The sequence below is a fragment of the Melampsora larici-populina genome, assembly GCF_000204055.1.
Source record: "Melampsora larici-populina 98AG31 unplaced genomic scaffold MELLAscaffold_64, whole genome shotgun sequence".
Lineage (NCBI taxonomy): Eukaryota > Fungi > Basidiomycota > Pucciniomycetes > Pucciniales > Melampsoraceae > Melampsora > Melampsora laricis-populina.
In genome coordinates this window covers 459,186-472,287 of record NW_006768828.1, presented here as the reverse complement: position 1 = coordinate 472,287, position 13,102 = coordinate 459,186, and the positions used below count along the sequence as shown (strand labels likewise).

The window sequence follows — 13,102 nt, the reverse complement described above, 5'->3', positions numbered from 1 at the left end:
ACCGGATGCATCACTTTTACACCGGTGTTTTAACACCTTTGTTCTTTGCACGGACTTACGAAATGTTAGTCCGGTGTAAAATTCGACTTTAGGTGGGGAAATTTGGATTTTTACACCGCATCTAGTTTACACCGTATTATAAAATGTTGCTGAGGGTATGTCTGGCATAGCAGTCAATTTAAAATTAGCTCATCTGAGAAGGTTATCGTTCGGAGCATTTTTCAAGTCCTTCAGATTTCTCCGCCATGTATCACCAAGGCTTGCGAGTCATATCAATAACACGAAAGTTGAAACTCCTCTGATATACGACTCAGCTTCCCAAACGCTTCAGAAACAGGCTTCGAGTTTCTACTCCAAGCGCCCCGCGTGCTATGATAAGCGATGATAACTTATCTCAAGTCAGTAGTGCAAGTAGACAGTTGAAGTTCAAGAGCCCAGCTTTGGTCAACTTCTTATCGATTTGCGAGCGCTAAGAGAACCTCCTTCTAAACGATACAAAAATTCTGCGCTTCCTGCATCATCAAGAATCCTCACATCAGTAATGATTCTGGTATATTGGACTATAATCCTTGTGACGTTATCACAGCACAGATGTGTTTCGGTGAATTTATACAAACCTGCATTTAGGTCTACAACCGAGCATTTCGCCTCTGAGACCGCTCGAGACTCAATTCCAACAGAGGAAGCGATGTCGTCGTCTATCCGGTCCGCTCAGCGAAGCGTCCTTATCAACAACGCACCTGAGCCCTGCGCTGGACAGGCTGAAAGGACAGCTCACAATACATTGTCAGACCCTGTTGAAGCAGGAAAACCCCAATTACTTGCGCATAATATGGGACAGGGCATATACCATCAGTCTGAAATGGCACGTACTATTCATCACTTCAAGCCGCATCTCTGTACGAGTCTTCTGGTGTTGGATGCATGATTTCTGATGTCTATTTTTTGCTCCAGTAGACTGGCAATTGGCAAGTAAACAATCAAGGACACAAAATCCACTCTACAGTAAACCAACAAAGCACATTACAAACACACTTGAATGGACCACAAGACTCTCACCCAATATGTAGTCATGGGGAAGAATATCATGAAGCTTCTCCTGCATCCATCTATTCAAGTCCCCCACTGAATTGCCATTCCAGATCTTTTGGAGAATTTAATGACATGGGCCAACAGCATCTTGAACCATATCTGTATTCTGACCATCCAATACAGCATTGCTCAATTCAATATGGATACCATATGCCTCCTCCCTTAGTGGATCCTCTCTCTGGTATCACATATGTCCCTTATTATCCTGCTGTATCAATTTCATCACCGTATTCCATGCACCTTTTGTCTGATTTCCAGTCTCCAATGATTGCTCCGGCATATCCATCATATAACACGCCCACACCTTCCTACTATTGGGACCAGAATAATAGGGTAAGCAATTTTTTCTAGCTGATATGATTCTTTGCTCATCATGAAATACTTCAAAATGAAAAGCCTTGTGAAAGTTGCCAGGTAGAACTTAGCAACTCATATCCAGAAGATAGCACAAGGATGCATTGTCAAAATCCCAATAGTGGCTTTGCCTTTTCTCCTAGCGAGGTGAACACTTCATCTTCCCCACATACCCAGCCAGAATATTCTCACTCTCCTGGGTTTCAAGTCACCCAACTGGATACACAATTTCAGCAAATTGGCATAGGGTCTCAGGCCAAATTTTCACCCTTGAATAGCAAAACTATCAAAGAGAAGAATCCCACAAGAACAATTCAGACTAAAGAGAAAGCAGTAATAGAAAATGGATTTAGTCCTCCTCATGTAGATAAAAATGTATCAGAGATTGGGAAGACCTCTGTATTTGACTTAAAAAAACTTTCTGGAAGAACTCGAAACAATGTTGAGGAGAATGACTTGTGAGGGTTCCTCAATCTATGTTTCATCTGTGAGAAAACTGAGCAACATCCTTTATACACACAGCTCTCAATTCAAACAAAGAAGGATCCAAAGAACTAACTACTCCACAGGGCCAAACTCCAGCCGGCATGTAAATAACCTGATAGCTTCTTCCATGAATGCTGGTGGTGTAGCAAAGTGTATTGATGATAGTCAGGGAATTGTACCAAACACAAGTATTGGTCAAACTGACAAAGGTTTGATTGGAGAAAATTGGGTGAGCCAACAACCACAAGAAGATTTACCACACACTTCTGGGTGTCTATCAAATGAACATCACACAACCCATCCAAACCATAAGATTATGCAACTCTGGCCAGCTGGACCAGAAGACAATGAAGAGATAACTAGATTGATGCAAAGTGGCAAGGATTCAGTATCCATGGACAAACACAAATTACGCATCAGTCAAGAAACTCTTGACATGGATCTCTGGATCAGTAAACTGAAAGATGCAGCAGGTTACCTGACTTTTCATACAAGAAAGGATTTATATAACCTTGAATCCCTTAAGAAAGACCTGGTGTCTGACACCACTTTTATTCAGACTGCAAAGCAACCTTCAGACAGCCCACCAACAGGTGCGACCAAGAAATCTATTACACTGCCACAATTAGTCACTCAAAAGGCATACAGAAGGAAAGGAAAAGCTCAACCAAGCACCCTTCAAAAGACTAAAAATGTATACCAATATGTCAAAAAAGAGATTGTAAAACATCCAACAACAGATGCAACAAAGCCTACAGATACATTTTCTACATTGAAAGAGATCAATTCAAGTTTGAAAGAGAGCCCTGAGGTCCCAGGTGCAGGTTTTGAAAGGATCACAGATAACCAGAGTGCCAATCTACCTTGTGACAAAGGTCCTATAGATATGATTGCACAAAAGGAAGTAAAAAGGTTGTAAGTTTTTACAGGATCTGTTTCAGAAGGAGGGATCTGATTAGTTTATTTTCATCTACAGAGCTGAATCAGCAGGAACACCACTTCTTAAGAAGATATTACAAGAAGGGAACACAAGTGAAAATATTGGGAAGTATGATGATTTTCAAAAAGTTGGGAAGAAGCTGTCTTTGAAAAGCCCAGAACAAACTCCTGAGGGATGGAAAATCAAGGTGAAATTAAACACAAAAGCAAATGATATACAAAAGGATCATGATCACAAGTAAGCCCAAAACTCAGGAAATCCTTTTTTGCGTGAGAAGTTGCTATGAGTCAACTTAACAGATTCTACCCCTTGCCTTTAGGAATTTATCACCAGAAAAACTAAACTTCAACCAACAGGTACCTGGAGAGGCCACCTTTGAGATACTTGAAAGTGACAATCTCAAGGAGACCACAGATAAATTCATAGTTCCTAGTAGTGTCAAGTCATCCAAAAGAAAAAAAAGAAAGGTTGAGTGGTTCTAAAAGAGCCCCATACATCAAAGCAGATTTAAAGGCTTCAAGCAGTACCATATCAGATGAAGATACAGGAATTGCACCTCCTGAAGTTTTGGCTAGATCAAACTATGGGCTGTTGAACAAGTCCTCCATCTTTCCAGACCTCAAACTAGTAAGCTATATTGAAAACATCCCATCAAAAAAACAAAGATTATCTGCACTTTGGATTTGGATGAAAATCAATCCAGAACTTGTCTTGAGAAGGATTTCAACATGGGCTTCAAAGGATAAACTGAGTTCAAAGGCCACAGTCATCAACACACCTGGTATCAATACCCAGACCCAGACTTCCATGAATAGTGTTGACTCAAATCCTGGAATGTTGAAAAAAGTATCAGCTAAAGTATCAGACCTAAAACACTCAATTTACTTTCCACAGATACCACCAATCCAGGAACGGGTATATTCACTTTGGGGTTGTATGAAAAAAACACCAGATCCCATATTGAGAAGAGCAAAAAAAATTTGGGATCAAAGAAGCAGTGGAGAAAATGTAAAAGAGGTTTATGATGATGAAGTTCTGCAGGGTAAAGTCTTTGAAGTCACCAAAGGATCTAAAGAAACTCCAGTGGGTGGAGTAGCAATAAAACCTCCGGAAGATTTGGGTGGTAGCTCTGGAAGTGAAAGAATGGAAGATGTTGTCCAGGACAAGTACCATGATTTATCTTCAAATTCAAATTCAAAGTCTGATTTGAAGAAAATAGCTTGGTCATCAACACATCAAAATAGTGCTGCATCACAATCCAATTTCATTGCTGGAGAAAGACTCAAGAAGCAAATCAGTGAAAGCAACAAGGAGGCTGCACAATATTACTCAAGCATTCTAAGATTGAGGAACAAAAAGAAGTTTTTACTAATTGAGGTGACTGAGGAGGAATATCAACACATCAAGCCTTCACCAATGAATGAAGAAATCTTGGATTTCATGAAAGATAACTCAAGTTTGAGTGATGCTGAATTTGGAAGGAGATCAGCTGCCATGTATTGCCAGATCAATCAATTGAAGATTTTAGAGATGACGAATGACCAGGGAGGATTGATACCACAGAGAATAAAGATACACTTATTATCATTTCAAGCTGATATACCTTGGGCAAATTTCACAAATCTAAGCAAGATGGAATTGGAAAATATGAGTGTAAAGATTGAGGTTATGTATGAAGAGCCAAGTGATGTCAAGGCCATTGAGGCTATCATGAATTCAGAATTTGAAATACGGAAGGGAATTATATCCTACCTGTTGAAGCGCAAGGATTTGTCTAAGTGGTGGAATGAAGAAAGATTGCAAGAAGGAAGAAAACAGGGTATAGACTTGGTTAGATTATTGACTATTGGAGATATATTAGAGTTTGGAGAGCTCAATATTGGTCGGACCTCACTTGAAAACACAAAGGAAGTCCCAAGGAAGATGGAAATTTTGTATGAGAAATTTGTACTTCAAAACAATGTGTTGCCTTGGCATGATTCTCATGAAAGAGCTTGGCTAGAAAGTCAACCTGAACTTTGGAAATTATATCAAGAGAGATTCCAAGTTGTCATATTGGCCTTTGAAACCCTGGACTCAAGCCATATCTATACCCTATCTTCATATGATGTTGGAAACAACATGCACACTTGGTGGCATTTTGGAGACTATTTGATGTGGATTGATGAAGGTATTGATCATCAACTGATTATGGAGATAGGAGACTCATTGAAGCTAGGAAAAGACAGGGCCAATAATGCCAAGATACTTGCAAGTGTAAACTGGAAAAAGAAACTAGAGAGGTATGATCACAAAACAAAACTAAAAATAAAAACTTACTTTGAAAAGAGAAGGATCTTATATTGTTCAGAGCTACAGTTCAAAGCGCCTTTATCTACCACTGAGTGGCTCAAGAGAACACTTCATTTTTTAATCTCATGGCTCTGATGACTGTTAAGTGAGTCTTGGAAAATAGAAAATTAATAATGATATTATGCTATTCTGATGATTGTTTTGAAAGTTCTTCCTTGTGTTGTGATAATTCTTAGATTTAGGAACTTCCAGTCAGTGAGAAACTAATTTTATCATTTTTGGCAAATGTAATACTCATTATGGGCTCCAGGAAATGATCTTTCACAAATTTCCCATTTAATAAAAATCTCGCACAAAGGAGCTGCTTTAATGAGGGATATGGGCTTTGGACATGGCTCAATTGATTGATTTAATTTCTTCTATTTGTTTTATTAGATGTCTCAAGGATAATATAATCATATTCATGGAACTTTAGGCATTGGGAAAGACAAGTTGAAGGATGAATCCATCTCACAAGCCCATAATTCTTTGAGCTACCCACCTCAATCCAAGTTTGTACAGTTGTTTTCAAAAAGCTTGTCACAGATTCACTGCCATATTGCTTGAGTCTTGCGGAAAAATTTGGACAAGCTTTTTCCAAACAACTGTATGAGAAACTTTTGCATCAGGTTCATACATACCATCTTGTTTCACACATATGATAACATGAAGATGAGCTGAACATAAAAACATCCACTAAAGTGACCCATCGGAGAAAAGTTGAGCAAGTTCCAGTTCTCAAATTATTTTATCTTCCATTCCAATTCCACCAGTATTTGAGAGGATCCTAGGATGGTATTCCAGCACCTGACAAAGAAAGTCAGGTTTTGCTCTTTTGAAGTGTTTAAAAAAATTCATGTGGCCAAAAACAGTTAGACAATATTTTCTCAAGAGTTTGATATCTCTTTTGGGGTGTATTCAGTATAAAGAGGTGATTGGAATTGATGGTTATCAAATGCCATTCAGATTGTGCTTTTTGTTTGGTTACGAAATATTCCAAAAAACACCACTAGAATTTGTTTCGACATGGTTTCCCTAACCCTGAGGCTAAAGAGTTCAACCAGACAAAACTCACAAGAACTGTTTATAGAACCTTTTGCAAGCAACAAAATCATAGATGCGCGAGAAAAACATTGTAATTCCGACCGCATGGTGATGAATGCAAGGTATCAATGTGGTGGCTTGCACTTTTCGCGCGGGCATTCTAGATTCCATAGCAAAGATTATCAAGTTTAAAGTGAATATCATATGGTTGACTACAAACGAGTGCTAGAACCTATACGTACGTTCAAACACAACCTGTGTCTTGCAATAGTACGGGTTTATTGTTTTGTCCTGTTCGGTGTGCCGGCAAACTATTGTTTTCAAAGTTCAGGAATTAAAGTGATTCCAATAAGTCAGTAATCTGTTGAGTCAAGTTGCACAAAACCTTCAAGGTGTACCACTGATTTCTCAGGATTCATGACATCTTGAGATCTCTTGAATTAATGTACGCCGTCAAAGTACATGAGGCTCAGGTACAACATGCAAGATGAGACTAACCGATTTGTCTGCCGTCTGGCCGAGGGGAGAGGGCATTCTTGATTCCATCGTCGCAAGTCCATAACTTTCCCTTGTTCACCACGGTATTAGCCACATCAACGCAATCACTCGCAGCTGTGTGAAAACCAAGGTAAGCCGTCTGTTTACATTACCCATTGAATGAAAACGAAAAAATCTATCGCACATGGTATCAGCTTATCATTCCTTCCACACCATTCGCAAAGATAGGTTATCACCCCTGAGTCTTGTGATACTAGACACACTGGGAGCGTGAATATTTCGGCAAGGAGTTAAAAGTCTAGGGTCAGTTCACACTATCCTGAAAAGTAAAAGATCATTGATTGACTTTAAGGAAGTGAGTCACTGTGAATCGAAGGAAAATGTTGGACTGACAATATGGGAGCTTGTTGGTTGGTGAACCCCAACCGTAGGTGCAGTCTAGAGCATTGGCATGTACGAAGATATGAGAGCCGAGATTTCCGACGAGCAAGAAGACAAGTAAAAGATGAAAGATTGGGATCGACCCTTTCCAAGACATACTTGACAGAACAAGATTTCAATCTGTCTCAAAATGTCGTAAAGCTACTGAAAGTTCAAAGTCTCGCTGAAATGAACAATTGAGAAACGGCAAAAAGACCACCGGCTGTTTGCCTTGATATCATCAACCTGGGTATTTCAACCACATGTATGTGGCTGTTCTCACTAGAGCCATGGAAGTCTGAAGAGGTACCAGGAGGGACCCTGCAGACTACTGAAAAAGGATTCCACTCACCTCGTGCTCCCCGTGTGCACAAGAAGATTGAATTCGGAGCATGTTAAACTCAATAAAGTCCCTTCTCATCGCAACGGCAGGGAGGTAAGCTTGACTACGCCCCTCGCGCGGCCACGTCCAGGTGTCGACAGCCTCATTTTTATGTATAAGGCTTCACATCAGTGATCACTACGATGATACAAATCACGCTCACACCCGGGGCCCCGAAGCCACGAGGCGCCCTGGAGGGGCACATGGCCGTGGCCAGGGCTTAGGCCACGCGTGGCCCTCACCACAAGCCCTTCATGACCTTCATAGTACATGAAGTTCAGCTTAATTCCCCTTCAAAGAGTGCCTTAAGCAGGAAGTAGCACCTGAAGATGAGTTGGGCTATGATCAAAAGTTGTTTCAAGGGCAGGCCACACAGGGCTGGGCAGGGCTGGGCCACGGCCCTGGCCACAGCCCTGGCCACGAAAAAGGCGCCGGGTGTGAGCGTGAGATACAAACGGTCCATGTAAAGCTGGGTATACTTAGCCCACATCAGAAAGGACAGTCATAAAAATGCAAAAACGTAGTGATCAAAGAAGATGATGCGGACAGAAAGGCTACATTCCTATGGTCCATTTTCTAAGGCTATTTGCTCTCAAGAGGTCCAAAGGATCTTCTTGAAGTCCTACAACACATAAGACTCTTGATCGGGTTCAATGTCTAAGGAATCATCATGGATGAAAGTTTCTTGACGCTTGGATGTGACTTTGAACCAGTATGGTTTGGATGAGGTATGTACTCGAGACTATGTGTAAACCCATAGGTTAAGGTGTTAAGAGCATCCGCACTCGTTTGCGGTTGTTAATTTGGTCACGTGCGGTAACAAACACAACATTAAGTAAAAAGTTACTTAACTCAACCAAATTTCGCACTCGTTTGCATTAGCAGCGCTGTAACTTTTATAACTTTACAGATAGTAGGGATTGGGCGAAAAGTTCGACCGAGTTGTAGCCAGCGGATCTGGCGCCATCGAAGTTGTCGGAACTTGGCTACTCATATCAAAATAGATGTCACTGATTCACCTGATTCATTTTACTGAGCTACCCGGCGGATACCTGTGACAGGAATTAAGCCAGCCAAACAAAGAGGCTTTTGAAAAGGCTGCTTGTTTGGCCGGACGAGTGTTTTTAAGCTGGTGTAGGCGAGTAGGCTCAAGAGGGATGCTGCTCTTATTGTCACGCCACACAGCTTTTTTTTCTTCCAAAAAAATGAAAAATAAAAATCGCTGGCTTTGATATCGTTTGAACAGTGGCTGATATCCAGTCATTTTTGGATTGAATTGAATTTGAACTGCAGCTTGGGACACCAACAAGCAGTGTCCGCCCAATCCCTAGTGCATGTACTCCGCACCGGTCGTGCAGTAAGGTAAAGTTTTAATTTTTTGAGTACACATCACCTGCTTTCATGGCCAGTTTTCATGTGATAGAGGCACTGTTCTCTTCTTTGCACTAAGATACTAATACTCCATCTACACATGAAGACCCGATATCATCCTGTTCATCTACTCGATCGATAGATCTTAATTTAAAATTACAAATTTAACATGAGTTTGTTCAGATCTTAATACATGAATTCCAATTAAAAAACAAAGGCTTTACTACATCGAGAAAGCTTTTAATGAGTCTGAATACACATAATGATCTTGTAAAAGATTTAAAGATTTAAAACTAGGAAATAAAAATCCAAACTTCAATTTTTAATTTGTATCACTTGATCCTAAAAGTCCTCCAATGATTGGTCTTTTAATGTTGATTTTCTTAAATATTGACCTCTACATAGCTATATGAATCTAGACATCTTTCATTTTCATCTGAATGGTTTGGAGTCGAGTTCAAGATGGTTGATTGACTTATTTCAATTGAAGACATCGATCGGTGTCGAACGTTCTCGAGTTGATTCATGCAACTGTAAGGCTTGGAATTCATCGTGTGTGAGTGGTGAAAAGGAGATATTGGTTGTTGACTTTGGTGTTGGAGGTCTGGTTGAGTTTTGTTTTTGGAGTCGAGTTGCCGGGAACAAGTCGTGATGTGTGATACCGCATGCGTTAGCCAATTGGTAAATTTACCGATTCGCTAACGCAAAATGACCGAAAATTAACTACCGCGGGGCTAATTTTTCACCGGTGTGGAAAAGACCCCGCGTTTGCGGTAAATTTAACCTTACCGCACCCGACTTACCGCACGAGCGGATGCTCTAAAGTCCTAAATCAAAACACTTGAAATTCGTAAGATAGTTTTCGAAGTTCACCAATACGAGTTCAAACTTCAAGCTGTTCATCAAAGAGAACTTCATCAAGAAATCGACAACTTTTCTACTTAACATCAAATCAAATCAAATCTTTCGAAACATGACAGAATATTGGGTATCAAAACAATCATATTATTGTAAATACTGTGAAATCTACATAAGAGTAAGTCATAAATCACCATCAATAACAAAATAACCTAACAAAGTTGAAATGGTTTTTCTTCTCGTTCAAAAAATAAAATAAAAATAATAGGATGATAAACCTTCTAGAGCGCAACATGAGAATGGATTAAGACACAAAGGAAATCTAGAGAGATATATCCGAGATATCTATAAAAAAGAAGAAAGAACGAATCATGAAAAAGAAGAAGAAAGACGCATGATTGAAAAGATCAATTTAGCTGCCAACTTATCACATGAAACTCAAGACCGATCTAGTACGAGTTCTAAACGATTAAACGAAGAAGCAGAAGAAGAAGATCTAGACTCGAAAACGAAAAGATGGAAAGGAAGTAAATCAGAAGAATGGAAAGGAGCCCAAGATTTAATGAATTATAGTGATGCGAAAAGTTTAGGATTAGTTCATGAAACAGAAGAAGGAACGAATGAAGAAACTCCCACTGAACAAGAAATCCGAATGACCGAAGGGTTTATTGGGAAATGGGAAATCGCTCAACGGGTTCCTAAACCCCTCCCAGCAAGTTCAACAAGACCTATCCCACCCACCAAACTTCCTAATAATGAATCCATTCATTCTAAACTTTCAAACCAATTTAATTCGGATCTAGAACCTCCTTCTAAGTTATTCGGTGAAAGGAAACCAGAAGTAGACCATGATCCGACTAAAAACCTAGAAATCAAACTCAAGAAAAAGACAAACGTTCAACTTAAACAAGAAGAAGAAGTTCATTCACTTCAACCGATCTTACCTTTTCGTTTAGATGGACTTCAATCTGAAGAAACCTTATCCAACTCGGTGGAGATCGGTCAAAGTAAATCGTTAGATGGTGAGGATGATGAGGTTAAACCTGATTTAAATTTACTTGATGATTGTAAACCTTTGATTGAAGAAGAAACAAAGGTTCTTTTTAAGAAACGTAAACCTAAAGCGAATTCAACTTTACGTCAAAAATCATGAACCCATCTTCTTTTCTTAATCAATTTATTATCATTTCTTTCTTTTCATCTTGGGATCTATTCTATTTGACTTTTTAAACAATCAAGTGTAAGGTGTATTATCTATTAAACTCATTTTGTAGAATTCTAAAGTGATACCTTGGCAACTTTTCTCCTCCATTGATTACTTCCATTTTGTAATAAATAGTATCTTGACTTGAGTTTAACCCAGATCTCTTTTATCAAGAATATACAATTTCGAATTACACCGTGATCTGATGATTTCATAAACATAACTTTTCATTTCCCATTCTATCAAAAACAACAAACCATAAATAAAGACAATGAAATCTATAGAAAAAACAAACTAAAAACGAAAAAAGGATTGATACATGTTATAACACTTCAATCAAAAAAGAAATCTAGAGTTGTTCGAGTTGTTCGAGTTGTTCGAAGAGAAACACCCAGTGTCTGCTGTGATTCTAAACAATAAATTAGAATAAGAAATGATCAACCCAATGTTTTACCACATTTCTACCTCCTGAATCATTACTTCCATTCAACATGGCTCTATAAATAATAGCACCTATCAAACAACCGCCACAAAAAAAAACAAAAAAGAAAAAAAAGAAAGATCATTAAGAAAAAGTTTGATCAGATTGAGTTGATAATGTTTGAAAGATTAGAGTTTGTGACTTACCATGTGAATGACGAATTTCATGAAACAATGCAAAGTATTTCACTACACCTGGAATCTGATTTAGATGATCAATCATTTCCAAATGTAAAGCAGTCAAACCACTTTCTTTTGCCAGCTGCTCAGACCTCACACCTTTCCCTTCAACCGCAGGGACAATCTTCAAGCGAGTACCAAGATCTTTCTTATCTTCCAAAGACCCTTGATGTCTTGTCATCCTAACCCCACTAGAAGTCATCCGATTCTCGTCCCCCAATTCGATTAAATTCTCTTCATTCAGTGAGGTTTGATGAGTATGATCAATCAACAAACTCGACCCTAACCCCGAAAGCTCTTCAATCATCTCATGTTCAATCTCATCCAAAAGTCCTACTCTCTTAAACCTTTTCACATCATCTCCTAATTCTCCAACACTATATTTCTTAATTCGTTTCTTAGATTGTTGTGATTGAAAGAAAAATGTACCTAAAACATAGGTTACAAAGACAGGTACTAAGACCGGAGAAATGATGGCGATGATGTAGTTGTAGGGTGCTTTGAAGGGGTAGGTGGATGGTTTGAAGAAAAAGGGTAGGTTCGGTAAGTACTGTGAAATCGATTTCGTTTGGGTTGGCGTTAGTGTTGAGAGAAATGTTGGGGAGGGGATCGCGTTTGGATTGAAAGTACAGGATTGAATGATAGGTGAATATTCTGGATCTAATTGACTGAAAACCCATTTAGAGAACCAATTTCAAAATTTTAGAGATCTGATTGAATCGAATGAAGTGTTTATACATTGGTACTTACATATCTAACCCTCCCAAAGCCAAAAGTTGAAGTCCATCCAATTCACATTTCTTAAACTCGGCATGATCCTTCAAAAACCTTTGACCAAGTTTCTGAGCTGAATGAAACACATCATGTTCCTCAACTGCACCGGCCACAAAAGGCACAGTCCGATCATTAACCGCATTAGCATATAACCTAATCTGTTTAAACCTGACTAAAGCTTTAAAAAAATTAGTATCAGGATGAGCCAAGAGAGCGATGAGCGGATATTTCGAATCATTTGAAGATTGCGATTTAGGATAGCTATGGAATCGATCGGTTAAGTATAATTGTTGACCTGTTCTACTTAATGATCTTGATCCAAAGAAATGAACAATTGATCCGATGATCGATGTGTGGTGTGGGATTCCGATCCATGGGGATGCAAAGGTTGTGAAATTCATAGGTTCGATCTCGGTGAAGAATGAAGGCGATCTTGAGTGTAGTAAACCAATTAAGAATCTACCAATCAAACCACCTAAAGAATACTATATAACCATTTTATTTCAATTCAAAAGTATGTTTGATTAGATTTCAATGATCTAGAAAAGAAAAGAAACGACTTACACCTATACAACTAAACTTGGTGACCGTTTTACCTTCAAGTGATAAAGTCTGATTGGGATCGCCATGGTTGTACGGGGACTAGTATCATGACCCTGCCGTCGTGGGCCCCCACCTTGTGGACCTT

At 39.2% G+C, this 13,102-nt stretch overlaps 4 protein-coding genes across 4 annotated transcripts; 2 read left to right on the top strand and 2 right to left on the bottom strand.

Moving 5' to 3' along the window:
• Positions 1–541: 541 nt before the first annotated feature.
• Positions 542–5,299, top strand: MELLADRAFT_68270 (uncharacterized protein; the record flags this gene model as incomplete). The annotated part of the gene is made up of 7 exons (XM_007416758.1): positions 542–899; positions 1,007–1,425; positions 1,489–1,904; positions 1,969–2,847; positions 2,909–3,109; positions 3,192–3,228; positions 3,299–5,299. The coding sequence occupies 7 exons, from the start codon at positions 542–544 to the stop codon at positions 5,297–5,299; spliced, it is 4,311 nt and encodes a 1,436-aa protein (XP_007416820.1).
• Positions 5,300–6,372: 1,073 nt separating this feature from the next.
• On the bottom strand, positions 6,373–7,283 carry MELLADRAFT_124241 (uncharacterized protein; the record flags this gene model as incomplete). Its single annotated transcript, XM_007416806.1, has 5 exons — positions 6,373–6,407; positions 6,490–6,558; positions 6,746–6,859; positions 6,930–7,007; positions 7,139–7,283. 5 exons carry the CDS (start codon positions 7,281–7,283, stop codon positions 6,373–6,375), a joined length of 441 nt encoding a protein of 146 aa, XP_007416868.1.
• A 2,538-nt stretch (positions 7,284–9,821) lies between these two features.
• On the top strand, positions 9,822–11,195 carry MELLADRAFT_73302 (uncharacterized protein; the record flags this gene model as incomplete). The annotated part of the gene is made up of 2 exons (XM_007416764.1): positions 9,822–9,954; positions 10,045–11,195. The coding sequence occupies 2 exons, from the start codon at positions 9,892–9,894 to the stop codon at positions 10,927–10,929; spliced, it is 948 nt and encodes a 315-aa protein (XP_007416826.1).
• Positions 11,196–11,401: 206 nt separating this feature from the next.
• MELLADRAFT_94033 (uncharacterized protein) lies at positions 11,402–12,815 on the bottom strand (the record flags this gene model as incomplete). The annotated part of the gene is made up of 3 exons (XM_007416791.1): positions 11,402–11,493; positions 11,608–12,308; positions 12,391–12,815. 3 exons carry the CDS (start codon positions 12,813–12,815, stop codon positions 11,402–11,404), a joined length of 1,218 nt encoding a protein of 405 aa, XP_007416853.1.
• Positions 12,816–13,102: the final 287 nt, after the last annotated feature.